Below are 26,367 nucleotides of genomic sequence, written 5' to 3' on the forward strand. Positions count from 1 at the left end.
AAGTCTCTCTGCATTCATGTTCCTCAACGGCTGATGCTTGCAGCAACTCTTTGCTCCTGTTAGCACCATGGATTCTGTATCATTCAGGTGGTGCTTTGCTGAAGTTTTTAGCTTCTAATGGATCCTGATCATGCCTGTCTGTCTCTTAGATTTATGATGACTTAGGTTAGGTGCAGATGCGGTAGTCCCAGGAGATCAAATTCAGAATCAAGGTCCTTTCTGAGCCAAAGGGTGAGCTTTCAGATTCCACAGTGAAAACCTTAGGATCTGGTGTTCTAAATTTTGATTAAAAAGAGAAAAAAAAAAAGGAAAAGAGCCCTTGGCATACCCCTCAGTCTGTTCTTTCTGAGGATACTTGTTCCTTTAGGTCAGCTCTGTAGATGGGCAGAAGCCACCTTCAGACACATGCTTGTTCTGCTCTTAAGTCTAGGACTGGGACATGGCTACCAGGAACAAACACATGCTCCAGATGTCTTAACTCCATGTTGAGGTGAAAGTAGAGTCCTGGGCACTTGCTTCCCCAGAAGGAGCTGCAGTGTGTTCCCACAAGTGCATTAGTTTTAGTACTTGGGTACTGTGCTTTGTGTCTTATGAGCAGCAAACCAGGCTTAGGGGAGCTTGTGCTTTACAATTCTGTACAGTCTCAGCAGCAGCCCAGGTAGTATGTTGCCTTCTTTAAGATACTATCAGCTGACTCCTTGAGGAAGCCACAACTTTTCTGTAGTTGTTAGTTGATGACATCCACTTCTAGAACATGAATCTATCCTAAGGAGACCTTTGCTTTTTGATGCAGTGAGTTTTATGCTTCTGACACTGTCCCCATCCTATCCAAAAGACATGCTCCTGTGATGGAATTGGGAATCATCCTCCAGGCAGATGGTTTGACCTTGACTGGATGATGATGACACATGTCAGGCTGCAGGATGGAATGTGTAGTACAAGTGATGAATCAAGATTGTGACTGGTGAAGAATTTCCAGGGAGAGAAATTTCTTTACATTCAGAGGTTATTAGTACTGCTGATTAGTTGGACACTTGATACCCTTAATTTATGATTGAGTGTACCCCCCTTGAGAATCTCTTAGGAATGTTACCTGTGGTCTCAGTTAATTCTTGACAGCACAGCATCTGCTTTTCCTCAGATAGAGGAGGTGGCCTTTCTGAAGCTGGATCAGGGGAGGTGGTCAGTCCTTTGAGGAATTCCAGATTCTTTGAAAGGAGACAAAATAGCTTTGATCCTTTGCCCCTAGCCTGGGTTACTTTGGGTTTATTAATCAGAATTGTATCCTTCATTACTTCTGCCAGGTATCTTTTTGCCAAAGTGTTTTGTGGAAGGCTTTCCATAGAACAGGAAAATGCTTGGCTAGTTACCAGGATAATTTGTTTTTGAAACCCATGAGTAGTTTAGTTTTGCTTTTTGAAACATTAAGCTGCAGTTTGATGGGAATCTGCTCTGTACCCTTGAGGTGAGTGCATCCAGCTTGGTGTATGTGTCAGGCTGTTGCCCTCCTGTTTCCTGTCACTTGGCTCTTGTTCATGGTAAGTTATTGCTTTCTCTGGGGCAGGAGGAAGTAGGGTATCTGCTGCCAAATTTATGTATTTTCATAATGCCTGGATCAAACTGAAGCAGCAGATTTTGCTGTAACATTGAAGCATTGCTGGTCGTGTGAAAGGCCAGCCTGGCTGCTGTTGGAGCAGCACTCTGCAGCTCCAGCATGGTTTGAAAAGGGGAGGATTGGAATTGCTGGCAAAGAAGAGCTACCTCTTGCTTCAGTTGCTATCTACACTTCCTGTGTGTCTATCCTATTCCTTATGCCCTTTCTAAACTTGAAGGTTCTTAGTACTATGCTCTTTTGGATCCCTTTTCTGTCTCGAGTGACAAGGCTTAATTAGTGTTTCAGGAAGTTGCTGACTGTAGGAAGGGGCGGTCTGGTGTCTGGGTACATGACTCAGAGCAGTGCCTCTGCTCCCTCGTAGGTGGATGTATAGCATAGTCTGAGGGGACGTGGTTCATTTGCAGGATGTGGAAGAAGAAGGCTAAGAAAACTAGAGTTACTGGCAAGTCACTTTTCTTTAAGCTCTTGAAATAGATTTATGGCACTCAGCTTAAGAATTTGACTTTGAAAATGTAAGACTTTTGAAAAGCTTCTGTTCTGCCTTTAACACACATAAGTTGGTGCTCTGTGTAAGCTAATTTTTGACATTTTATTTCTGTGTGGGCTCCTCTCTCCCTTTCAAATCCCCACTTTCCTCCTCGCTCACAGTGGCTTTTCACTATTAAAACTGTCCTGTAAGTAAACCCTACCCAGGTTTGCAAGTTCAAAGCTTTAGAGGCAGCCAGAGAAGGGCTCTTTGTGTAACTTAGAAAAACCACCACAAATCATTTTAGCAAACTGTTTTTATTCCAGATCAGTACTTCCTCTGTGAACAACATTCTCTGGATAGCTCACAGGACTAGAGGACTTAGAACTTCATTGAGAAATGGCTTTTCAAACTTCCTCCCAGAGCTTGTAGCAGACAAGCTAGCTGATGCTCTGGGTTGAAAGTCTATTGAAGGTCTCTTCCAACCTGGTCTGTTCTATTCTGTTCTATTCTGTTCTATTCTGTTCTATTCTGTTCTATTCTGTTCTATTCTGTTCTATTCTGTTCTATTCTGTTCTATTCTGTTCTATTCTGTTCTATTCTGTTCTATTCTGTTCTATTCTGTTCTATTCTGTTCTATTCTGTTCTATTCTGTTCTATTCTGTTCTATTCTGTTCTATTCTGTTCTATTCTGTTCTATTCTGTTCTATTCTGTTCTATTCTGTTCTATTCTGTTCTATTCTGTTCTATTCTGTTCTATTCTGTTCTATTCTGTTCTATTCTGTTCTATTCTGTTCTATTCTGTTCTATTCTGTTCTATTCTGTTCTATTCTGTTCTATTCTGTTCTATTCTGTTCTATTCTGTTCTATTCTGTTCTATTCTGTTCTATTCTGTTCTATTCTGTTCTATTCTGTTCTATTCTGTTCTATTCTGTTCTATTCTGTTCTATTCTGTTCTATTCTGTTCTATTCTGTTCTATTCTGTTCTATTCTGTTCTATTCTGTTCTATTCTGTTCTATTCTGTTCTATTCTGTTCTATTCTGTTCTATTCTGTTCTATTCTGTTCTATTCTGTTCTATTCTGTTCTATTCTGTTCTATTCTGTTCTATTCTGTTCTATTCTGTTCTATTCTGTTCTATTCTGTTCTATTCTGTTCTATTCTGTTCTATTCTGTTCTATTCTGTTCTATTCTGTTCTATTCTGTTCTATTCTGTTCTATTCTGTTCTATTCTGTTCTATTCTGTTCTATTCTGTTCTATTCTGTTCTATTCTGTTCTATTCTGTTCTATTCTGTTCTATTCTGTTCTATTCTGTTCTATTCTGTTCTATTCTGTTCTATTCTGTTCTATTCTGTTCTATTCTGTTCTATTCTGTTCTATTCTGTTCTATTCTGTTCTATTCTGTTCTATTCTGTTCTATTCTGTTCTATTCTGTTCTATTCTGTTCTATTCTGTTCTATTCTGTTCTATTCTGTTCTATTCTGTTCTATTCTGTTCTATTCTGTTCTATTCTGTTCTATTCTGTTCTATTCTGTTCTATTCTGTTCTATTCTGTTCTATTCTGTTCTGCTGTGTACCGTAGTGGGTTGGGTGTTGTCTTGGTGGGTTGTTGTTTTGTTTGGGGTTTCTGTGTTTTTGGGGGTTTTAAAAGTAATTGGGTGGAGGTGCAGTCTAATAAACCAGACTGTTCACTACCAATAGAATTTTTCTGGAGCAGGTGTTTGATTTTTGTTGTTTGTCTGCAAGCCTCTTGTTTGAATTGCCATCTATCTGCTTACCAGTGACGTGGTGTTGTCCATAAATAATATATATACCTGAAACTGAATTCCCATCACGCTGTACAGGAACAGGGCAAACCAGTTCTGCATCCTGGAGAAACAAAGACCAGCGTGGATAAAAACAATGAACACCTGATAGGATTTGCAAGGTTTCAGGTGCAGTGGAATCCTAGTAACATTTTTCATAGCTATTCCTGTATAGGCCAGTTGACTATTCCTCTCCTGAAGCCTTAATTTTACATTTAGGTTTGTTTATCTCATTAAAATGTGAGGCTGTTGCTTAAATGGTGTGCTTTTGGTCAGCTTTCTGGGCACATGTACCAGAAAGCTCATCTGTTTGGTTTTTCCCAGCTTCATCAAACTAATGAAAGTTATTTTGTTAAGCCCTACAGAACGTGCCTTTTCCATCTCCTTGTACTGGAACAGGTTCCAGAACAAGCCAATATGTGGTTGGAAATGTCATTTCAAAATGACAAATGTTTTGGTTTGGGTTGACTAGTTGTTGTTTGCCTGGGGTTTTTATTCAAGACAAGTGTTTCAGGGTAGTCTTCATTTTAATGACCTGAATATATATATATATATATATATACATATATGTGTGTGTATATATATATATGACTATCATACTTTCCAATTAAGTGCTAAGACTGCTAAGGTGTGGTTATTGTTGTATAATTACATGCTTGTGACATCAAAATGTAGAAGACAGTTTCATGCATGACATCACCCATTACACCTGGTGTTTACCAAATAAGATCACATGGTGGTACTTCCTTGTGCAGTGCTGAATGTCATTGTCATGGTCCTGATTCCCTGAAAAACACTGCAGCTTCTTGTCTCTGGATTTGTGCCATGCAGGAGTTGCTCTAATGAAGTAAAAAGAGGTGTTCAGGAGGAGACTTGATAGGGTGCTTGGTCGCATGGTTTGGTTGATTAGGTGGGGTTGGATGATAGGTTGGATGCGATGATCTTGAAGGTCTCTTCCAACCTGATGTGGTCTGTGCTCCTCTACTCTCTGTGCTCCTCTACTCTCTGTGCTCCTCTACTCTCTGTGCTCCTCTACTCTCTGTGCTCCTCTACTCTCTGTGCTCCTCTACTCTCTGTGCTCCTCTACTCTCTGTGCTCCTCTACTCTCTGTGCTCCTCTACTCTCTGTGCTCCTCTACTCTCTGTGCTCCTCTACTCTCTGTGCTCCTCTACTCTCTGTGCTCCTCTACTCTCTGTGCTCCTCTACTCTCTGTGCTCCTCTACTCTCTGTGCTCCTCTACTCTCTGTGCTCCTCTACTCTCTGTTCTATCCTGGTGGAGATGTTAACAAAGAGAAAAGTTGAGTATTCCTCTGAGATAGGCACTCTCTGATTTAAAAAAGTTAATGACAGAAGGTCTCAACATTTTACTCCATGTAAAATTGAAACAATCTTTCTGAAAACTGTCCTTTTTTCCCTACTCCCTTAAAGTGTTAACATGCTTTGTAATATTTCAGCATCTTTCTGTACCTGCAGCTGCACTTTGAGACAGGCTGTAGCCAAGTGATGGTTACTGTCAGCACGTAGACAAGTGGTTGCCCAGGTTGTGTTAGGTGGAGTGGAAGGAATACAAAAATGATGATAGTGTATTCTTTAAAGGTGAGGCAAGAGTTGTATGGCAGCAAAGATGCATGTTTTTGTGTTGCTTTTGGATTCTGACTTCAGTTTTGAGCTTCCAATTTAGAAGTCTTGTGGTTCTTGATGCTGAATTGAATAGAGTTAACAGGTTGGAAAAGACCTTTGAGTGCAACCTATCATCCAACACTATCTAATCAACTAAACCATAGCACTAAGCACCCCAGCTGGTCTCTTCCTAAACACCTCCAATGATGGTGACTGAATGTGGCACTCAGAAAGAACTTGATACTCTTTGAATTGTTCTCACCAGAAAAACATTCCTGTATGCCACTGAATGATCAGCAGAGCTGTGACAGAGTTGTGGAAGGGGATTGTATTCATGCATCTTTTCAGGGAGCGCTGTATTGACGCCACAGCTGATTCCCGTTTGTTGTTAACAACCGTGCAATCAATCCGTGCAGCAGCAGTGACCAGAGGTCTGTTGCTGCTGATAGTCACCAAGTGTGTATGTGTGTGTGTGTATAAACATGAAAGGTTTTTTACAGTTTTCTTATTTAAAGGCATATACCAAGATAAACTGTTGTGATTCTAAGTGTGTGTGGAAGTAGTGTGGCTTAAAACAATGAAATCATTAGACAAAAGTCTTGGGTGGTTGGTTTAGTCCAACTTGTACTTAGGGCTGCTTGATTACAGATGGTTGTGCTCCTGTACATTCTTGATGGTTTAACTCTTTTTTTTAAGGTTAAAGCTGTTCAAAGCATGTTGTTATTGGTGGTGCTGGTGTTTTCTGTGTTTCCACTAGCTGTCTACCCAAGTAGGTGAAATTGGGTCATAGGAAGTGGAGCTACCTGCTGCAGGTTGTGCTTTGGGTCCCTTGTAGAGCTCAGGGAGTGATTCATCTTGGTGTCCACAGGTTCATGCTGTAACCACTAGGGAAGTGCTGTAAGGTTTGCACACATGGATGGCAAAAAGGAGTTGGATGTCCTACATTTCTGTTGCTCTAGCACTCTGGATGTTTGCTGCTAGATTGTGAATTGCTCCTTACCTGTTAGCAGTATAAGTTGATTGATGTTTCCCTGAAAGGTCTTCAAAAAAAACCCAGCAGCTATATAACAGAGCAAAATTGTTGTAATCATCCTGGGGCTCTGAAGAAAAGACAATGCAGTTAATCTGATTAGGAGCTGCTGAAGAGCTTGTCAGATTCTAAATTGGTGTTGCATTCAGCAGTGTGAAAAATCAGTTGAGAATGGGTGATTACAATCCTTGGTTCTAAATGCTCTTGGAAATGAGGTCACTTAATAAAGAGCTTTCACTCTGATATTTTAAAGAACAGAGTAACTTGGTGTAAGTGCACATGTGCTGTGAGAATTGCAAATTGGGAGTGGCACTTTGGGGGATGATAAAGCTCCTAAGGAAAGTGTTGCCTTGTGGTTTTTATGCAGGCTTTGATTCTGACAATTCTTCGGGAGACTTTTCAGAAGCAAACCATAAAGTTGCAGAAATGCTTGATTTAGATCCACACCAAAGCAACAGGAGTGGAAAGCACAATGGAGAGACAGAGATACAAGAGAATGGAATTAAGAGACCCAGGTAAGCATACAGTGCTGCACAGTGAGAAGTGAGTGTGTGCTGGCATATCTTTTGGGTCATTACAGCTGTCATGGAAAGAGGTTAACTCTATGAAACTGAAAAGACACTTTGTCTGCTTCCTCTGTCAGCTCTAAGCAGTGTGCCCAGGTGGGCAAGAAGGCCAATGGCATCCTGGCCTGTGTCAAGAATAGTGTGGCCAGCAGGAGCAGGGAAGTTATTGTGCCCCTGTACTCAGCACTGGTTAGGCCACACCTTGAGTACTGTGTCCAGTTCTGGGCTCCTTAATTTAAGAAGGACATTGAGACTCTTGAATGTGTCCAGAGAAGGGCAACGAGGCTGGGGAGAGGCCTTGAGCACAAGCCTTACTTGGAGAGGCTGAGGGAGCTGGGGTTGTTTAGCCTGCAGAAGAGGAGGCTCAGAGGAGACCTTACTGCTGTCTACAACTACCTGAAGGGAGGTTGTAGCCAGGAGGGGGTTGGTCTCTTCTCCCAGGCAACCAGCACCAGAACAAGAGAACACAGGCTCAAGCTGTGCCAGGGGAAGTTTAGGCTGGAGGTGAGGAGAAAGTTCTTCACAGAGAAAGTTGTTAGCTGTTGGAATGTGCTGCCCAGGGAGGTGGTGGAGTCCTCATCCCTGGAGGTGTTCAGAGGGGATTGGACGTGGCACTTGGTGCCATGGTTTAGTAATCATTAGGTCTTGGGTGACAGGTCGGAGTTGATGATCTGTGAGGTCTCTTCCAACCTTACTGATTCTATGATTCTATGATACTTTAATACCCACAAGTGCAGATGTCTTGTTTAAGAAGCTGATAATGACAGTTGTGTGTTTGTTTTTTCTCCCCTCACAATTACAGGACATCATTACCTGCCCCAATGTTTTCTAGAAGTGATTTTAGTGTGTGGAGCATATTAAAAAAATGCATTGGACTGGTAAGTTAGCTTGGATAAAACATGCTGATGTTAGATCTCCTGGCTTCAACTGGTTAATGTTATTGCTTAAACTTTAAGGCACAGAATAATACTTGGTGCATTTTGCATTGATTTTTCTTCTTCTGTAGGGAACATCATCTTAAACTTCCTTTCCACTAAGTTTTAAGCCTTTAAGTGATGCTTTGGTGTTCAGTCCTGCAGTTTGTTAGCTACTCAGCTAAATTTGCCTGGGTATACTAAAAGAGGTGGGAAATTGGAAATCTCTGCGTGAGCTTCATGTATCCACATGCAAAATGAGAAACATTCTGATGCAAATAACAGGCTGCTTAAATAAAGCTACTAAAATTTGTTAGGGCAATTAAAATCCTTGCTCTTTATGTAAGTGTTCCTTTCAAAAAATAATGTGTGGTTACAGCAGTAAAATAGTTAGATTTTATGCAAATAGCTGTGTGAACCTTCCAAAGGAATGCGTGGTACTTAAATATCAATAATGAACTGGTTGGCACTTTTATTGCTGCTATCTTTGGAAACTGTCACCCCTCTGCTTTATGCAGACCACAGAACAGGTGGTGATGTTCACCTTGAATTTACCAAGTGAGCTGGGTCAACTTCTGCAGTTGTTTAGTCTTTCAGATTGGTAGTAGAGTTCTGTGGTCCTTTTGGCCCCTTTCTAGCACCTAGAGATCTGCTGTGAGTTTGCCAAATGCCTTTTAAAGAATGCTGTAAATAAACTAACCCATAACTCATTTTAGAAATGACTGTTCTTCTCAGTTGTTAACTTTTGTGTTGTGTCTAACTTAACTTTTTGCTACCCAGGAGCTGTCTAAGATTACAATGCCTATTGTCTTCAATGAGCCATTGAGTTTCCTTCAACGGATAACAGAATATATGGAACATATATACCTCATTAACAAGGCTTGTAGTCAGGCAGACCCCTTGGAAAGAATGCAGGTAAGAAACAACTGCCACCTTCTGCTTAGCTCAGAGCTAAGTTTGTGTTTGGTGTGGGCTTTTTTCTGAGTCTTTCATTTTAAGATAATTTCTCACTTGAGTGTATTTTTTTCTGGAGCTATCACAAGAATGCCCATATTTGTGTCTAGACAAGCTCCTTGTTTCATAGTTGCTGTATCAGGTACTCGTGACACTTTCACACTTCATGCTCTGCACAGAGTTTGAGCCAAAAGTCTAGTGCATGAGAATGAGCCTCATCAGTCGTGGCAAGGACCTCACTCCTTTTCAGGATTGCTTTACCGTGACTCTTCTTAAGGGTTTGTGTGTTGACAGGGTGCTTGGTTGCATGGTTCAGTTGGTTGGGTGGTGTTGGATGATAGGTTGGACACGATGATCTTGATAGTATTCTATTCTAGTCTATTCTATTCCCTTGGTTTTAAGTTGCCCTAAGCTGATTTGTTGAATGGCTCTGTGATTTTTAAGTTACCGGATGAAAAGTTCTTATGAAAGAGACCAGCTTTGGCACTCTTTTGGCACTCTCCAAAACTGGTGGTGGTTGTGAGCGGAATATATTGCCTTTGGCACTCTCCAATACTGGTGGTGGTTGTGAGCAGAATATAGTGCCTGGGTGGTCTCTCAACAAGGAGCTGAATATGGTGAAACCAAGCCGGTGTACGTTAGCTTACACTGGTATTGCTCAGAGCTCTGAACTAGATTGTCTGTCTTGTGTTCTGTGTTTGTACAGTGCATGCCCTTACTTATCAGCCTACAGGAACTTTTAAGTGTCTTTTGGTATGATCAAGAAATCTAATCTGTGTTAGAAATGATGCATGCCTGGCCCTAGGAAAAGCAAAGCTGTTCTCGGTGGCCTGAGTGTGGGGATCAGTCAAAGACAGGGGAAAAGCAGATTTAAAAAAGCAGGCTGCCCTCTTAGAGATAAAGAAGCATGGGGCACAATATAACCTGGCAGAAGTTACTACACAACAAAATTCCTTGTGGCAGTGAGATTCTTACTGATTGCTTGCATGTCCTCACTTCTGTATCACTTATCCCATGGCTTACAAATGCTTTGGTCTTGAAAAATATATGTCACTTTAAAAAGGAAATAAATAAAATGCTGCAATGTGCAGCAAACATTCATGTGTTAAACTTGGAGTTTTAATGTTCTGTTCTCATAACAATGTGTCCTTTATTTGCTTACAGGCTGTAGCTGCTTTTGCAGTTTCTGCTGTAGCTTCTCAGTGGGAGAGAACTGGCAAACCATTTAACCCACTGTTAGGAGAAACCTATGAATTAACCAGGTGATAATTACTTGAAATTGGGAGCTGGGGTTATTTGTGTTCTTGAGTTGGCAAGCAGTCATCCTAGTTTGTTTGTTTATTCAGTGAAATAAACATCTTCTAAAATGTATTCCTGGGTGTAGCTAAAATTCTTTTTCCCCAAACAACCTCACTATCTTTGTGAAGCTGTTACAAAAGCTGGTATTTGTGCTTCTAGGTTTGGGCAGAGTACCTTTTTTTAATTACTCAGAGGAAAAAACTGGTCAGTGTTTTTCCACCAACAATATTCCCTAGCCAGGGACTGTTAATTAATTTCAATAGGGTTTTGCTGAGCATGTTGGACAGAGGAATTAGTCTGAAGGTCTTCAGCTTGCTTAAATAAATGGGTGCAGTGGAGAAAAAGAATCCTCATTCAGACCTTCTACTGCTGCCTGAAGAGTTTCAATATTTTCAGGAGTTATTTCAGTGAGACTTCTATAAATGCCTTTCTGGGTAGAAAGTAATTTAGGTGTTTGAATGTGGGGTGGTTTCTGGTATAAAGCCCTAGATCTGAGATTATCAAATCCAACTGCTGACCTAGCACATGGCCTTGAGGCCATTAAACCATGGCTATTAAACTATGTCCTGAAGTGTCATGTCTGCAGGTTTTTACAACACCTCCAGGGATGGTGAGGAAGTGTTCAAATGACTTAATTTCATTGACTGTAGATAATAGGACTAGAAAAGACTCATTTATAGTTCAATGTGAAGCCTTCTCTTCTTTTTTTATTGTATTGTTTTAAGTAACTCTTTTGTATTGTAACATTAAAAAAACCATATATGACTGTTTAATGCTCTTTCTTTTGTTGTTACTAGGGAGGATTTAGGATTTAGGTTTATATCTGAGCAAGTCAGCCACCACCCACCCATTAGTGCATTCTATTCGGAAGGCCTCAATAAGGACTTTGTTTTTCATGGATCAATCTATCCCAAACTAAAGTTCTGGGGAAAGAGTATAGAAGCAGAGCCTCGGGGAACAATTACCTTGGAGCTTCTGAAGTGAGTATGAGAAGTAAAGACCTTTCTTTTTTTCTTCCCCTTCCCCCCCTTTTTATGTTGATCTGCTTACCATTTACTTGAATAAGGAGATAATCATTCTGTTGGCTCTTCAGAGGTGATTTCCAACAAGCTCTTGCTGAAGTGGTTGTAAGAGTTTATTTAGAAAGGTAATTCTCACTGCTTAATTTCAGGACTCTCTTCTTTTAAGTTATGCCTAGCTGTAGCAAACTGACCCATGTTTTCCACTATGAAAAGGAACACTTCTTAAAATGTGAATGCCTCTGGGAGTTGGTTCTGTGAAGGAATGTAAAATGGAGAGAGAAAATTCTGTTGCCAGGGTATTCAAGCTGCCAGGGTTTGATTGTTTGTGTACCTGTGCATAAGAAATGCATCTTCAGAATAGCTGATGCTGTGATGAGGGAAGGTGAGGAACTTGTCAGGATTGCTTTGTCAGCTGTTCAACACTTCCTGTGTGTGATCACCTTCCTGTTGAAATTAGGATTAGTCCCTCTTCCAGATTACTCCTATTACATGTCTCCCATGAATTACACAACTTCCTATAAATTGGCTTGCCCTGGTGGCACAAACACTCTTCATCTTTCCCAAGCAGGACATAAGGATGCACTAGGTAATAGTTGGGAAAAAAAAAGTCTTCTGCAGTTGAACTCTTAAAGGTGCTTTTAGAAAAGTTTTCCTGAGGCCTGAGTCTGAGGTTGTTTGAAGTGTCATCTGCTGAAATTTCTTGACATTTGGCTTCAATAGAGTCAGCCTTCCTGTCATTGCAAGCACTGACTTTTCCTGTAGTTTCCTTTGAAAGTATAGTTTATTTATCAAGCTGCTGGCATTTAATCTTTCAAAAGTTATAACATTATGAGCTGGTCTTGAATATAAATGATGATGGAAGTAGAGGAAATTTTTTCTCAGTGTAGAATGCAGGTATGACAAGAATGAAGTTTGTTGTTTGAGAGAGAACCTTTAGAAGCCAAAACTCTTGCTAGTCAAATTACATGGTACAGATTTATACTGGAATGTAAACAAAGAATTTCATAGTATCATAGTATCAGTCAGGGTTGGAAGGGACCACAAGGATGATCTAGTTCCAACCCCCCTGCCATGGGCAGGGACACCCCACACTAGATCAGGCTGGCCAGAGCCTCATCCAGCCTGGGCTTAAACACCTCCAGGGATGGTGCCCCAACCACCTCCCTGGACAACCCATTCCAGGGCTTCACCACTCTCATGGGGAAGAACTTCCTCCTCACCTCCAGCCTGAATCTCCCCACCTCCAGCTTCATTCCACTCCCTCTAGTCCTATCACTACCTGATATCCTGAGCAGTCCTTCCCCAGCCTTCTTGGAGGCCCCCTTCAGATACTGGAAGGCCACAATGAGGTCACCTGGGAGCCTTCTCTTCTCCAGACTGAACAGCCCCAACTCCTTCAGTCTGTCCTCATAGGAGAGGTGCTCCAGCCCTCTGATCATCCTCATGGCCCTTCTCTGGACACCTTCCAGCACCTCCACATCCCTCTTGTAATAGGGGCTCCAGAACTGGATGCAGTACTCCAGGTGGGGTCTCACCAGAGCTGAGTAGAGGGGGACTGCTTTAAGTTAGCAGCAGAAGTTGAACTCAACTTTTGAGCCTCTTGGTGCTATGATTGATACCATTCTGTTGGTTTGAGTAGTCTTGAGAACTGCTCAGGACCTGAGTGGACAAGTAAATGTTTAGGAAGCAAAATATCAAGTCAATGTTGAGTACTGGGTTTGTGTCACCCATGGCTGTGGTTTCAAGATGTGTTAGAAAACATTTCTTCCTGAGTTCTCCAGCACACACAAGTGCTTGAATTTATCAGCACTGCCATGAGTGTCTTGTTTTGTGTTACGCTTCTGGTGTCAAGTAGTTCATGAATAAAAATGTGTGCTTAGGCTGATGGGATGAATCTGGGAGGTCCTGGTATTTTTCCCCCCACTTGAAAAGTAGTAATTGTTCTAAAGTATGCTTGAAGACAATTTCCTGGGGAAAACAGATTCCAATGATCTGGGGTTTTTTTCCTGTGCTGGAAAATGACAGACCATTTGGAAACATTACATAGGAGTATTCTCCCTGTGCTTACTAGAAGTAGAAGTACAAGGCATTTGTTACAAAGAGGAGACACTGCTTGTTTCTGTATTTTATTATTGATTGTTTTAATTACAATCAAGTTTGCAAGCTTTCCTAAGATGGATTGATTGCCAGCCAGGTAACTCCAGCATTTCTTTTACCAGCATAGAAAGAGAAGTGAGAGTAGATGGCTTTGACTCTGAGCTACTGATAGTAGGATTCCTGTTCCTTAACATTCTGGCCACTTTTAGAGTGATGCCTTTTAAGGATTAGAATCTGTTAAGTCATCTTTGTAAAGCTCTTCACTAAACATTAAATGCAAATTGAAACTTAAGTGGAAAATCCTTCAGCACTAAGGCTTAGCTTTCCTTGGGGAAAGGATGGAATTGACTAATAAACTGGATTTTAAACTGACACATTTATGAAGCTTGAATAGAGTGCTACTGCCCCACAGGTGTTAACCAACAACAACAAACCCCAAACCCAAAACAACACCTCAACCCTTCAAAATTTCCTGCAGTGTCACTGCAGCAGCCCTCAGGGAAGCATGTGGCATGTTTGTGGAGACCACTGACACAGTTTGCTGGCTCATGTCACTCTCTTCATGTTCAAAAGCCTAAGGAAAAACTGCTGAAGTGGGTTAGTCTGGCCAGCCCTCCAGCAGTGTCTTCTTATTGGACCTCTGTGAGAGCTGGTGGTGACTAATGCCTCTGCTAGAAGACTCAAATATTTATGTTCAGTGGAACTTTCGTCACAAAAAGATACTCCCTGGATTGAGACAGAGGTGTACAAGAAAGAGCTTTAGGAAGATGTTTACAAGAGCTTTAGGAAGATGTTTGCAGTGCTGCTGCAGTAGTTGACTAGAAGACTCCTAGGTGTTAGCTTGCCAATCCAGTTCTCCTGTGAGTGTTGTTTTGTAACATACAGCTTGAAAAGTGCAAATGAATGAGATGAATTCCTGCATTGCTGTTTACATTGGAATGGACTTTGTAATCAAAAGCACAGCAACTGTAAAACTTACTATGTCAACTCTGTGAGAAGGAAGGAAAATAAAGGGGATTTCACTTTATTAACTTGCACTACCACACATTGTTGGCTCATAAAGAGGAGTCTGTTTCTTCTCTGTTTGAAGTTAACGGCTAGCTGTTCATAGGAGTGCTAAATATTTTCCCCTGCCATGAGCAGAATTGGAACCAGGCTTACATTCCAGCTCAGGCTCCAGAAAATGATTGATTTCTCTCTCTTTCTTTACAGACATAATGAAGCTTACACCTGGACAAATCCAACCTGCTGTGTACATAATGTAATTATTGGTAAACTGTGGTTAGAGCAATACGGAACGGTAGAAATTGTAAATCACAGGTAATGGGAATCATGATACTAAGGGTTGGCTTTAGGCACTGCTGTGTGGTCACTCTTGTTACACAGAGTTGCCAGACACACAGGAAGCTTTGTTTTGTAGGTCCAAAGTCTTGGGGTCTTAGTCTTTTTTGTCTTTTTTTTCCTCTCCCTGACAAATGTGAACTATTCATTAGCCTGGGCTTGGTGCTATAACAATATTAATGAAAAGGCAGAGGGCTTGTGGGATACAAAGATTTGACATTTATGAGTTACCCATTCAAATTCAGTCCTATTGACAGAGAGCAGAGATTGAATTTTACACCAGAACCATTAAATGGAATAATTGTTGGAGGCCTGCAGTGGACCTCCATCGACTGTGATTTGACAGACTTTTTAGTTTTGATAATAGAGAATGCCTTAAATTAAGGGTACAACACAGAAAGATGGCTGCAGAATCAGATAATGTGAACTTAGATGCATGTCAGTTGCTCTGCTATAAGCTACATAAAAGCTTTTTGCCTACCCTAAAATAAATTACCTCCTATAATGCTGAGGGAGAGAATTTTCTGAAAACTATTACTTCTGCAAATGTTTTCCTGTCAGTAAATGGGAGCTGTAATCCAGCAGAGCTGCTGTTTTGATACTTCTCACAGCATCAAATATACAATCCTGTCTCCTCTATTGGCACAAAAAGACCCAGGATGGTCTCTGTGTGCTTGGTGTAGACCCTTGGCTTGATACCTCACTGGCAGAGATTATTTACATCACAGTATCACTAAGGTTGGAAGAGACTTTGAGGATCATCAAGTCCAATCTGTCACCACAGACCTCATGACTAGACCATGGCACCAAGTGCCACGTCCAATCCCCTCTTGAACATCTCCAGGGATGGTGACTCCACCACATCTAAGGGCAGCACATTCCAATGACTAATGACTCTCTTGGTGAAGAACTGTCTCCTCATCTCGAGTCTAAACCTCCCCTGGCACAGCTTGAGACTGAGTCCTCTTGTTCTGGTGCTGGTTGCCTGGGAGAAGAGACCAACCCCTTCCTGGCTACAACCACCTTTCAGGTAGTTGTAGAGAGCACTGAGGTCTCCCCTGAGCCTCCTCTTCTCCAGGCTAAACAACCCCAGTTCCCTCAGCCTCCCCTCACAGGGCTGTGCTCAAGGCCTCTCCCCAGCCTTGTTGCCCTTCTCTGGACATGTTCAAGTGTCTCAATGTCCTTCTTAAACTGAGGGGCCCAGAACTGGACACAGGACTCAAGGTGTGGCCTAACCAGTGCTGAGTACAGGGGCACAATAACTTCCCTGCTCCTGCTGACCACACTATTCCTAATGCAGGCCAGGATGCCATTGGCCCTCTTGACCACCTGGGCACATTGCTGGCTCATGTTTAGGCAGCTGTCAGTCAGCACCCCCAGGTCCCTCTCTGTTTGGAAGCTCTCCAGCCACTCTGACCCTAGCCTGTAGCTCTGCATGGGGTTGGTGTGGCCAAAGTGCAGCACCTGGCACTTGTTAAATGCCATCCCATTGGACTCTGCCCATCTCTCCAGTCGGTTGAGGTCCCTCTCTCCCCCTCACACATACATGTGTGCATATATCTCACAGGGACGATGCTGAAAAAGAATGTTGCTTGTAAAATGTTGAGTTCTAAATGGCACATCAAAAATTCAGAGGTAACATTTGAAGGCACTTGACTAGATTTTGCTGCATAGGCCATTTGTGACACTTAAATCAGAAGAGTGGCTGTGTTTTCAGTTGGCTTTCACAGACTGCTATCTTCCTGTGCACATTGAGGGTGTTTTAAACTTCTTTTGTGGGATTTTGAAACTTGTCTGCCTTCTTTTAAGGCAATAAACCATAATTAAAGGAAAATAATTATATCAATAACTACCCCATAGCTAACTGTAACTATATAAAAAAAAGCTAAATAAGGTTGGAAAGTGAACTGAATTTAAACTTATTTAGGGCTTTGCTTCTTTAAGCATGTATTTCTTTCCCCTACAGTACTGGAGATAAATGTGTCCTTAATTTTAAACCATGTGGACTGTTTGGAAAAGAGCTTCACAGAGTAGAGGGCTACATTCAGGACAAAAAGTAAGTGATAAAAGCCTCTTGGCCTGTTCCTTAGCACTGTGGCATTTCTTTAAGAGCTGGCATAATGGCCCAAACTGATGTGACTGCAAAGTTGCTAGCAATACAGACTGTAACCCACTGTTCTCTGTGTCAGTGTTCTTAGTTCTGGGATAATCATTTTAAGCATTATTAGAAAAAAACCCCAAACCTCTCTGGTCTGTGGAAATAAAGGTATCCAGGGAAAATGCAGAATAACCACAACTGATTCCACTGCTCCAATTTTGCAGCTTCAGTTTAAAATAACAAGAATATAACTATTAGGGTGGTGGGTTTTTTTTAATCAAACCTAAACCTGATCTGTGACTCTGAGCCTCCTCGTTGTGAATAAACTGTTGGCTTTATTGGACCCACACTCATTTCAACAGTGGCCAAAGCATGTGACTGAGTCATGAGGAGTTGTTCTGCAGGACTGAATGCCAGAAAGACTGGAATAAGCTGAAGCCTTTTCTTTGCATTATTGGTTATCTGACTTCTAAGAAATGTGCAAAGAAACATAAAATAGAGCCAAGTAGGAAGCTGGGTGTTTAATACAGATCAGAATCTGCATGATGTGGCTTAGAAGGCTTTGCATAGAGGCAACAGCTAAGTCTCTTGTGCTTTCTCTGCAGCAGGAAGAAGCTGTGTGTGATCTATGGCAAATGGACAGAATGTTTATGGTGCACTGATCCCACCACGTATGAGACTTACAAAAAGAATGAAAGGAGAGGTGGTGGTGAACAGAAGAAATCAAAGCCGGTAAGCTGAAGGATTCTTTAGGGTGAAAAGAGACTGAGAAGTGAGAAATGAAAGGAAAACTTCTTGATGGAAATGGTCAGATGGTGGTGAACGGAGAGTTAAAGCAGTCTGCCTTTTGGTGAGGTCAGAGATGGGCAGTGTCAGTCCTGTGAGAAGGCATTGCACTTCAAACTTTTGTAAACTTGTGAGGGAGCTGCTGGTATTGAAGAGAGCTCCTAGAAATGGTGTCTGCTAGAGATTTGTCACAGAGAAGTCATCCAGTATCAACCCCCATGCTGATGTTGGCCAGTCCTTGAATGAGGCAGGTGGCTCTGCTGCCAACTCCAGGTGTAAAAATATTAGAAGGCTTTAGAAAAAAAGTAGTTGCATGATTTTTAAGTCAGTTATGCTTTTTGGTGCTGCAGCCTTTCAGAATGTATGATGCAGAGAGCCTTGACAACAAAGGGGTCTGGAAGCATGCAGGGCTTTTTCATCACAGGTGAGCAGTGTTGGGCAAGCTGCTGCCAAAGTTTCAGTGTTATATGCAGAATGCAAAATGTTGTGTGGTGCAGCAGAGTTGATTGTTCACATCAAGAGAGTCTTGCAGACCCTGGTTGCTCAATGAAAAGTTACATTAATCATTCTTAACTTTAAGAGGCTCAAACTTTTTAAAGAAGCATTCACATCAGAAGGATCTAGAGCAACATCAGGGCTTGCTTTAGGCTCTGGATTCTGTCATGCTACAGCCTTGGAGTTTAAATAATAAGGTTCTGTTCATCTTACGAAAATCAACTCTTTCTTTCCTTCCTTCCTGTTGAATCTATATTTAGATGGGGAACTATCTAACAGTAAACCAGATGTTGACGTGGAAAGTAGCCTAAAAGAGTCCTTAAAAAAAGCCAAACACTCAAATCAAGTGACTGCAATTAGACTCTTAACCACATGGAGCTGTTTTCTGGTGGATAAAACAGGCCCTGTTCAACTTAACAGGGTATATTTGAGTACAGTCAGTGAGTCATGTCATACGGGGCAGAAAAGGGATGGGAAAGAGGGGAGTGAGGAAAACTCTGTTAATATCACTCCAGGGTGTTACTGCCTCAAACTTGCCTTCTGGTTATTGTGGTTTTAAATGGTTTCTCGTGGTGAAATCCTCTGAAATTCCACCATGTAGATGTCTCATGTCCTGCAACAGCCAGATTCTGAGAGCAGCCTCTTGAAGAACACTGAGGTTAATTTTATGTGTGTTAGAGCAGTGCATCTGGTAACAAAAGAGCTTGGAAGGAAAGGCTGTGTTTAGAAACTTGAGTACAGAGGCTCTGTAGTGAGAAAATTGGAAGTGATAATAGTTACTAGAATCTAGGTACAGGAAATCAAACTGAAACAGGGCTGTATCTGTCTTTTAGTCTTGCATCCAAATCTTTTGCAGGTGGTGAAGCAATATCCAAAAGCAGGCATGCTCTGTTTATCTTTCTTAGGCCAGTATGGGGACTGGTTTAAATTGAAGCCTTGGCTCGTTTCAACCTGAATAAATAGGAGTCATCTTAGGTGAAATTGAACTACAGGGTAGGATAGAAGGGAAGCTAGAGGAAAAAAAATCTTGAAAGATGTTAATTTAGTGCTACTGTTTTTAAACAGACACTCAAGCTGCACATAGGTGAGGTATCAGGAGCAAGACATTCAGGTGAAAACCAGAGGAACAGTGTACAAAGTGAGGTAAAAGAAACATGAGGATGAGAGAGGAGTACAGGAGTAGAGTGTGTAGTGTCTCAAATTTGATCAGATTTGTCTACAGTCAGTGTAAAACTCTAGATGAAACTGTCCAGTTTCCTTTTGTTCCCCTTCCAAATGCTATCTCTGTTTCAGAGTGAAGATGTTATTAAATCTGAAAATGATGAAGCTGATGATATGCCAGAGGTTCAAGACACAGTGCAGTTCATACCAGGCAGTAAACTGCTTTGGAGAATAAATTGTAGGCCACCAAACTCATCGCAGGTAACTGTTTCAATCAGTCTGTGTATTGCTATTACCGGTGACTTATCCTCAGGAACAGGAGTAATGCTCAAGGGAAACCCTGCTGAAGTGTCTGTCTTTAGGATGCCTGTTGACAGGTGCTGGCAGTTCTTGCTGCAGCAGTAAAATTAGACTACAGCAAGCTGCCTGCTTTGTTTCTGTGCTGAAAGCGTCGCTGCTGTGTTGGTAGAAAGGTTGAATGCTCTGACATCAGCTGTTTCAGTGTGAGTCTGATACCTTAGGTTAAACTGTCTGTAAGACCTTTACACTTATAAAATATGGATATATCTTCCCTTCTGCTGAGCCTGCTGTTAGAGACAGGCTTCCAAAAAATACAGTCACTACCAGCTGGATAGTGACTTCAATAGTTTCAACAGGAGGTTTTGTTGTCTTGTAGGTGTGGGTGGTCTTGTTTGGTTGGCTGGGTTTGCTTTCATGAAATTCATGATGTTAAACATCAGGTGTGGAGGAAAATCTGTCTTGATCCTCTGAAGCAAAGATTGCTTAATAAAGTGAGAGCTGTGATTTTCCTTTCTGCCCTTCCTTATCCCTCCTCTCCAGCAAAATTAACTAGTTTTGTATGAACCTAGCCTTGCTTTCAGGGTAGCCAGTGGGAGAAGGTTTGACTCAGTAATTTCTGTTGAAAGTTCTGTTGTATCCATTCAGTGTAGGGAACCCAAAATAACTTGCATGTTATCTTTAACTTGCTTTTAAGATGTACAATTTCACCAGCTTTGCTGTGAGTCTCAACGAGCTAGATAAGGGCATGGAAGCAATATTAGCTCCCACTGACTGTCGGCTACGTCCAGATATCAGAAACATGGAGAATGGAAACATGGGTATGTGTTTGCTGGGGGAAATACTTTTTCCCATTGCTAAGTTTTGAGAGGGATGGCTGAAGGGAGGTTGGTTGATACAGACACACAGTCTTTGGTTTCTCTTTCTCAGAGCAGCCTTAACTCTTTTTCACCCTGTATTAATGGACATGCTTTTGAACAATGTGCAAGGTCTGTTTTCTCCCAGGAAAGTCTGGGAGTGCAGATGTGTCCAAGGTGGATCCCAAGACTCCCTTGCCTGTTAGGGTGTATTTGCATGTTTATTATCTGGGGGAGCTGGCAGACATGGTCTTGATCTGGAGTTTGTCTGGAAAGACATGTGGGGAACAGACATGCTCTGATGCTCTGGCATTTGTCAGAAAAAACACATGGCTAGCTAGTGAAAAGAAATCACTCTCTGTGTTATGCCTAATCCAAGTTCTTCCCTGCTGTCCTGGTGCAGTGTTTCTGACAGATAAAACACCAACATTTCTGTTCTAACTCGGTGTTTGTAGGACCAGCTCCTCTGAACCGAGGGGCAACAAAAAACTAAACCTGAGATTTTCACACTTCAGTGAGATTGTCGACAGCAAGGGTTTTCTCCTGCTTAAATGAACCCTATTTCGTGTCTCTGCAGTCCTGTCTGTGGTTTTGGTGTTTCTATTTTGCCAAGTAACCAGTATCTCTTGTATTGTTTGCTAGATGTGGCTAGCAAAGAAAAGGAGAGACTAGAAGAGAAACAGAGAGCTGCTCGCAAGGAGCGTGCAAGAGATGAAGTGGAGTGGCACACACGGTAAGGAGGAAGGAACTTGGGCATTTGTTTAATGCTTGGTTTGGTCTATTGCTTGAAATGTTTTACTTCCAGGCAGCCTGTTTGAGTTCCTGCACGACAGCACAATCTGTAGTGGCTCTTAAAGTGTTGGCTGGGTCAACACTTAAATAATTTAGCTGGAAGCCAAAATTGCTGATAACTTTTTGTCCTGCAGAAATTGCTGAAAGCTCTCAGAGTTAACTCCTGTGGTAATGCTGGCTATTTGGGGATTTGGTTTTTTAAATCCACAGAGGTCATAATTGTGTTAGTATGAAGAACATGTTAAATCTCATCTCTCCTTTAACCAGTTCCTGTCCAGCTTTTGGCAGCTGAGTAAGACATTGTAGCCCTTTAGGGCCTTTAATTTTCACACTCTGAGGACGTCTTGGCTTGGATACTTCAGAAATGTGGTTGCATATTGCAGTGACTTCTCAGTCACAGAGTGCACCATGGAGTAATGTGTGATTTGGCTCCTGCTCCCACTAGTTGCTTTTCACAGATGCCAGTGCTCTGCTGTCAAGTGAGCTCACAGCCAGTTACTGCAGGTGCTTCCTTCAAAGGCGAGAACTTTGGGGTGCTCCCATGATTTCAGGAAATCCAGAGAAGAAAGCATTCTCTTCCCAAAGCCTGGAGGAGCAGCTGCAGGCTAAATCCACCTAAAACTTTTGAAAATAACTTCCAGCTAACATGAAATTGTTTTCAGTCAACGTGGCTGAAAAGCCAGCATCTGTTCATGTTCTGTGCAGCGTTCAGCTTCACAGAGCAGAACTGTCCCCTGTTTGGAGAGGTTACAGGGAGGATTGTGTAACTGACTTGGCATTCTTCTGAAGTAAAAATGAATATATATATATAAGCTAAAGTAGCAGTGCTATTTTTATTTGGAATAGGACAGCACTTTTAAAATTGATTTCATGCTCCTGGATTTTTATGTAGAAAAAGAATTGCAAAAGAGGCTTTAGAAGGTGGTGATAATTATGGGGGAAGTTGAATGCTTTGTTTTACATGCTCAGAATATTTCCTGAAGATAGATTTTTTTTTTTCTCTTTCTAACAAAAAAAAACCCACCACCACCACCACTGTGCTTTTACAGTGTTTGGTGAAAGAAGCAAAATGGTTATTCCTCCCCCCCTATTAATAACTACTTTGTTTTGTTTTTCTTTTATTGTTTCATTCTTCCCCCTCTTCCTTTTCTCTTACTTTTCTTTGTTTTTTTCCTTTTCTCTTATTTTTTTCTTTCTTTCTTTTCTCTTCTCTTATTTTTCCTTTTTCTTCTTTTTCCTTTTATTTTTTTTTTTCCAGATGGTTTCATCAAGGCACTAACCCCTACACTGGGACTTCAGATTGGCTGTACTCAGGTGGCTATTTTGATAGAGATTTCTCAGACTGTCCTGACATATACTGAATTTAAACGACCAATTCTCATCTCACCTGGACATCTAGTTACTAGATTTCATTCCAAGCCAGTTACTCTGGTTTTGTTGACAGCAAAACCCAGCTTTTCTAAGTAAATTTTAACAACAACAACAACAACAAGAGGAAGCTATTGGTCAACAATCGAGGATTTAATTATCACTAACGTTGGATTGCCAAATGTTGAAATGCTGTTGCATTCTTTCCATCAAACTGCACCTGAAATCATCATGTGTTCACTAATTTTTCAAAGGGGCCTTTGGTTCTTCAGGTTTGTTTTTCCCCCCCCCCCCTTCATTTCTTTGTCAGGAAGATTTGCTGTATCTGGTAGAGCACATAACATCCTTGAAAACTACATAACTTAAGTAAAATAGAGATAATATCCTTGTTGCTTAGTACAATAGTGAAGAAGCTGAAGTCTTTGGAACTCGGAGCAGGGATGAAAAGCTAATATGGTACCAACAGGATCCAGTCTAGTACTGTTGATACTGCCTGTGAAGAGATGCATGTGAACTTCCATATGGTATGTAGCACTACCTGGGGGCTGCTGCTCCTGCCTCCCCCTCTCTGAATATGATTCAATAACTTAGAGACTCAGGGGAACAAAACCCAACCTGAGCTTCTCAAACCGTAGTTGTCTGTTACAGAGTCTTCACAACTTTTGGACACTGTGAGCATTAAACTATGTACCTGTGATAAAATTACATAAAGCATATGATAGGAGAAGGGCAGGGTGCTTTAAAAAGTGCTTTTTTTAATCTGAAGTCAAATGCTGTTCTTAAAACAGGAGAAGGTTCAGGAGCTGTTTGCAGGAACCAAGAGGTAGTTACAATGTAAAATATATTGCTTGCTACCACTCAGAGGCTTGTATCTTCTGCACTACCTTTGGCAGCTTTGGCACTGTGTAATGCTTCTAGACTAACTTTTGATTTGGAAGCACTTTGGTGTGTGTATCCACACAGGTTCATATTTTGAGGAAGTTTTGGTCTGCATGTTTTTCATTATTAGGTCATGTCTGTTTTGTATGTTGTGAAAAAGCAGAATCAACTTAAAGCTTTGGCAGAGTTATACCTATTAGAAGTTTTCTGTGAGCACGTGATGTTAAAAAGTGAGAATTTTAAGGGTTTTTTTTTTTGTTGTTGTTCCTTATCAAACCATCAAAGCCATGTAATCCTGGAAATAATCAGCTAGTGAACTGAAGTGTTCATTTGCTTTCAAGTGGAACACTTCAGAGAGGTAAAGGGGGGGCTCAGTAATTTAAGCTTAATCCTACTGCTGATTCTTCTTTTATGAAAGTTTTTAATTGAGTCACCAGGCAAAAATGGAGAGCAGCTGCACTGCTGTGAAGTTTACAGTCATTCAGTGATTCCAGATAAGCACCAGCACCTTGAGGAGCTCATGGAAGAACTAATTGATATCCCAAACATCTCTGGTTTCATCCAGAGAACAGATTGTTATTATTTAATTCCTTTTAAAGTGCTTCTCTCCCAGCCACAGGGTTAAAAAACAAAAGTAACACAGTCGTGGAGAAATATTTTTATATCAAATCATGCATCTAATGATTGGAGGAGCTTCAAATGTTGGGGAAATTCAGTTGTTGCCTTCATTGGAAGGCTTAAGAGATGCTGTAAAACTCCAAGGCAGTAAGGAAGGGCGTAATCTAAATGTGCTTGTGGCAACTCCACTCTTGTCAGAAATGGTACTTTGTGTTGATTGCAAGTCTTGAGGCCTCACAAGCCAGACGTGGTACCAAGGCACAGGCAGTAGGGCTGTGTTTGTACCTAGTAAGTGCCTGGACACTTGGCTTTTAAAAAGACACTTCTGATCCGTGTGGGATAGCATAAAGACAGTTTTTATAAAGAATTGGACTTTAATGACCATGCCAGGCACTCTAATCCCCTTTCCAAACTCACTGCAAGCAGAGTAGGGCCCCCTTTGTTAGGTGAGGATTGACAGGATTCATGTGTTAAACCAGTTTAACATCTCATGGGAATTTTAAACCCTCCTAAACTAAATTGTGTCTTCAGTGCTGGAGCAGTGTTTTAAAATGATACAAGTAGAAACTGCCTGAATGGAAAACCTGTAGAGCTGTTGCTGAAGAGATACTCTGCTTCTTAGAAGTGCACAGGTTAGCATCCCTCTCTCTAAGTTACGATTTACATTCAAAGACCTAAACCTTGTCATTATATGCAGGCATGAAAACAATGTGACATCTTTAATCCAAACTTCAGTACAGAACATTGATGGAACATAAAAAGAAACGGGGAGGATTTCTAAAGCAAGAACACGTCACTAGTTGTCTTGCCCTCTTCTCCCTTTCCTTCAGTGTAAAATTTTTAGTGAAGTTTTCAGATCAGTTCCAAGTCCATTCATCTAATTCATTGTTCTTCATTGACAACACTCACAAAACCCTCGCCCCTCGCTGCCGCCACGTCTCTGCTTGGCTCGCCGTGGGACTCCTGATGCTCTGAACGCAAAGAAGTTCTTATTTTCGATGCAGATCTTGCCTCAGTAGTTTACGTGTCAAAACATTAATAACTTTGCACCTTTTGAAAGAATGTCACTTTTATAACTTGATTAAACACTGTATATAACTGTGTTAGTATATGTTAATAGAGCTATGTAGAAAAACCATCTAGAAAGAAATTATAATAAATACTTAAATACCCTGTGGGCCTCTAGATGGTGACAGAGTTTTGTGAGACTTTAGTATCAGGGCAGCTGTCAGGTAGGGCAAGAGGAGGGCTGGAGATGACTCTGTCTGTTTTCACAGTGATGCTTATTAGATGAAGATGATTTATATCGGAGCTTTGATTACCTCCTGCTCTGCCATCCAAGCTTTTCCCCTAGATGTGGGTGGACTTGATTCCTTAGCAGCCTCTTGCCCTCTGGTACATTGGCTCTAGGAAGCCTGGGGTGATACCAGCCCACACCAAGAGCAGTGGTGGTGGGGGATGTGGTGTGGAGGTCGGGCTGGGAACCTGTGAGGTGACAGGGAAGAGAAATGGCTGCAGGTGCTGGGAGTGCTCCTGGTGTGGGGGCAGATGCTGGCATGATGGCCAGGTGTCAGCTGGAGCAGAGGAGTGAGGGGACTTTTAATTAAAATCATAGGGAAAGGAAAAGAACTATAGTTGCTGTCTAGTGTCTGCATTTGTGTCTTTGAGGCAACGTCAAGTAAGTTGTGAGCAGCTTGTTCAGACATTTGGCATTTATAGAATTATTGGCACCCTCATTAATGAGGATGGGAAACATCTGCCCTAAATTACCCAGAAGAAACATGTTTATTAGTGAAAAAAGTTAATTTCTCAGTGATTTTTATGTGCTGAAAAGTGTTTTAAAAACCCAACATCAAGACTCTTTCCCCAGCAAAGCAGGAAGGCAGCAGCGCTGCCCCCTCCTTTGGGAACGGACGTGCTTGTCTGCTGGGCCCTGGGCCGAGCACCGTGGCAGCTGGTGACAGGCTGCAGCTCCTGCTGCTTGGAAACACCCGAGATTTGGGTTATCTGCACCTCCGAGCAATACTGAAATTCTGTAACGGTAACCTAACGCCTGGGTGGGATTTCACACCTCCCCTCTCCATCCTGCTCGGCAAAGCCCCCTCCTGCCCTGCACCAGCGAGAGTCGCTTCACTGAAATGGGTTTATTTTTGTAATATTTAATAACTGTCGTTCCCCCTCTGTTGACGACCCTGCTCTGTACAGGTCTGTGGACGCAACTGTTACACTGTAAAGCTGTAAATGGGAATAAAGGTGGTTTTGGAGAAGAGCCGGGCTTCGGCCTCTG

At 41.7% G+C, this 26,367-nt stretch overlaps 1 protein-coding gene across 2 annotated transcripts in view; it reads left to right on the forward strand.

Moving 5' to 3' along the window:
- Positions 1-26,349, forward strand: part of OSBPL2 (oxysterol binding protein like 2) — a 43,001-nt gene extending 16,652 nt beyond the window's left edge. For both annotated transcript variants that reach the window (XM_068150061.1, XM_068150062.1), the window contains exons 3-14: positions 6,904-7,051; positions 7,905-7,980; positions 8,797-8,931; positions 10,135-10,232; positions 11,067-11,249; positions 14,601-14,708; positions 16,696-16,785; positions 17,433-17,559; positions 19,402-19,530; positions 20,264-20,387; positions 21,066-21,156; positions 22,474-26,349. In XM_068150061.1, the coding sequence (XP_068006162.1) occupies positions 6,904-7,051; positions 7,905-7,980; positions 8,797-8,931; positions 10,135-10,232; positions 11,067-11,249; positions 14,601-14,708; positions 16,696-16,785; positions 17,433-17,559; positions 19,402-19,530; positions 20,264-20,387; positions 21,066-21,156; positions 22,474-22,576 (1,412 nt within the window). In that variant the 3' untranslated portion in view covers positions 22,577-26,349. The remainder of the gene's footprint in view (positions 1-6,903; positions 7,052-7,904; positions 7,981-8,796; positions 8,932-10,134; positions 10,233-11,066; positions 11,250-14,600; positions 14,709-16,695; positions 16,786-17,432; positions 17,560-19,401; positions 19,531-20,263; positions 20,388-21,065; positions 21,157-22,473) is intronic.
- Positions 26,350-26,367: the final 18 nt, after the last annotated feature.

This window comes from Melanerpes formicivorus, unplaced genomic scaffold (assembly GCF_026170545.1).
Source record: "Melanerpes formicivorus ecotype bairdi unplaced genomic scaffold, bMelFor1.0.p_v2 SCAF_19, whole genome shotgun sequence".
NCBI lineage: Eukaryota > Metazoa > Chordata > Aves > Piciformes > Picidae > Melanerpes > Melanerpes formicivorus.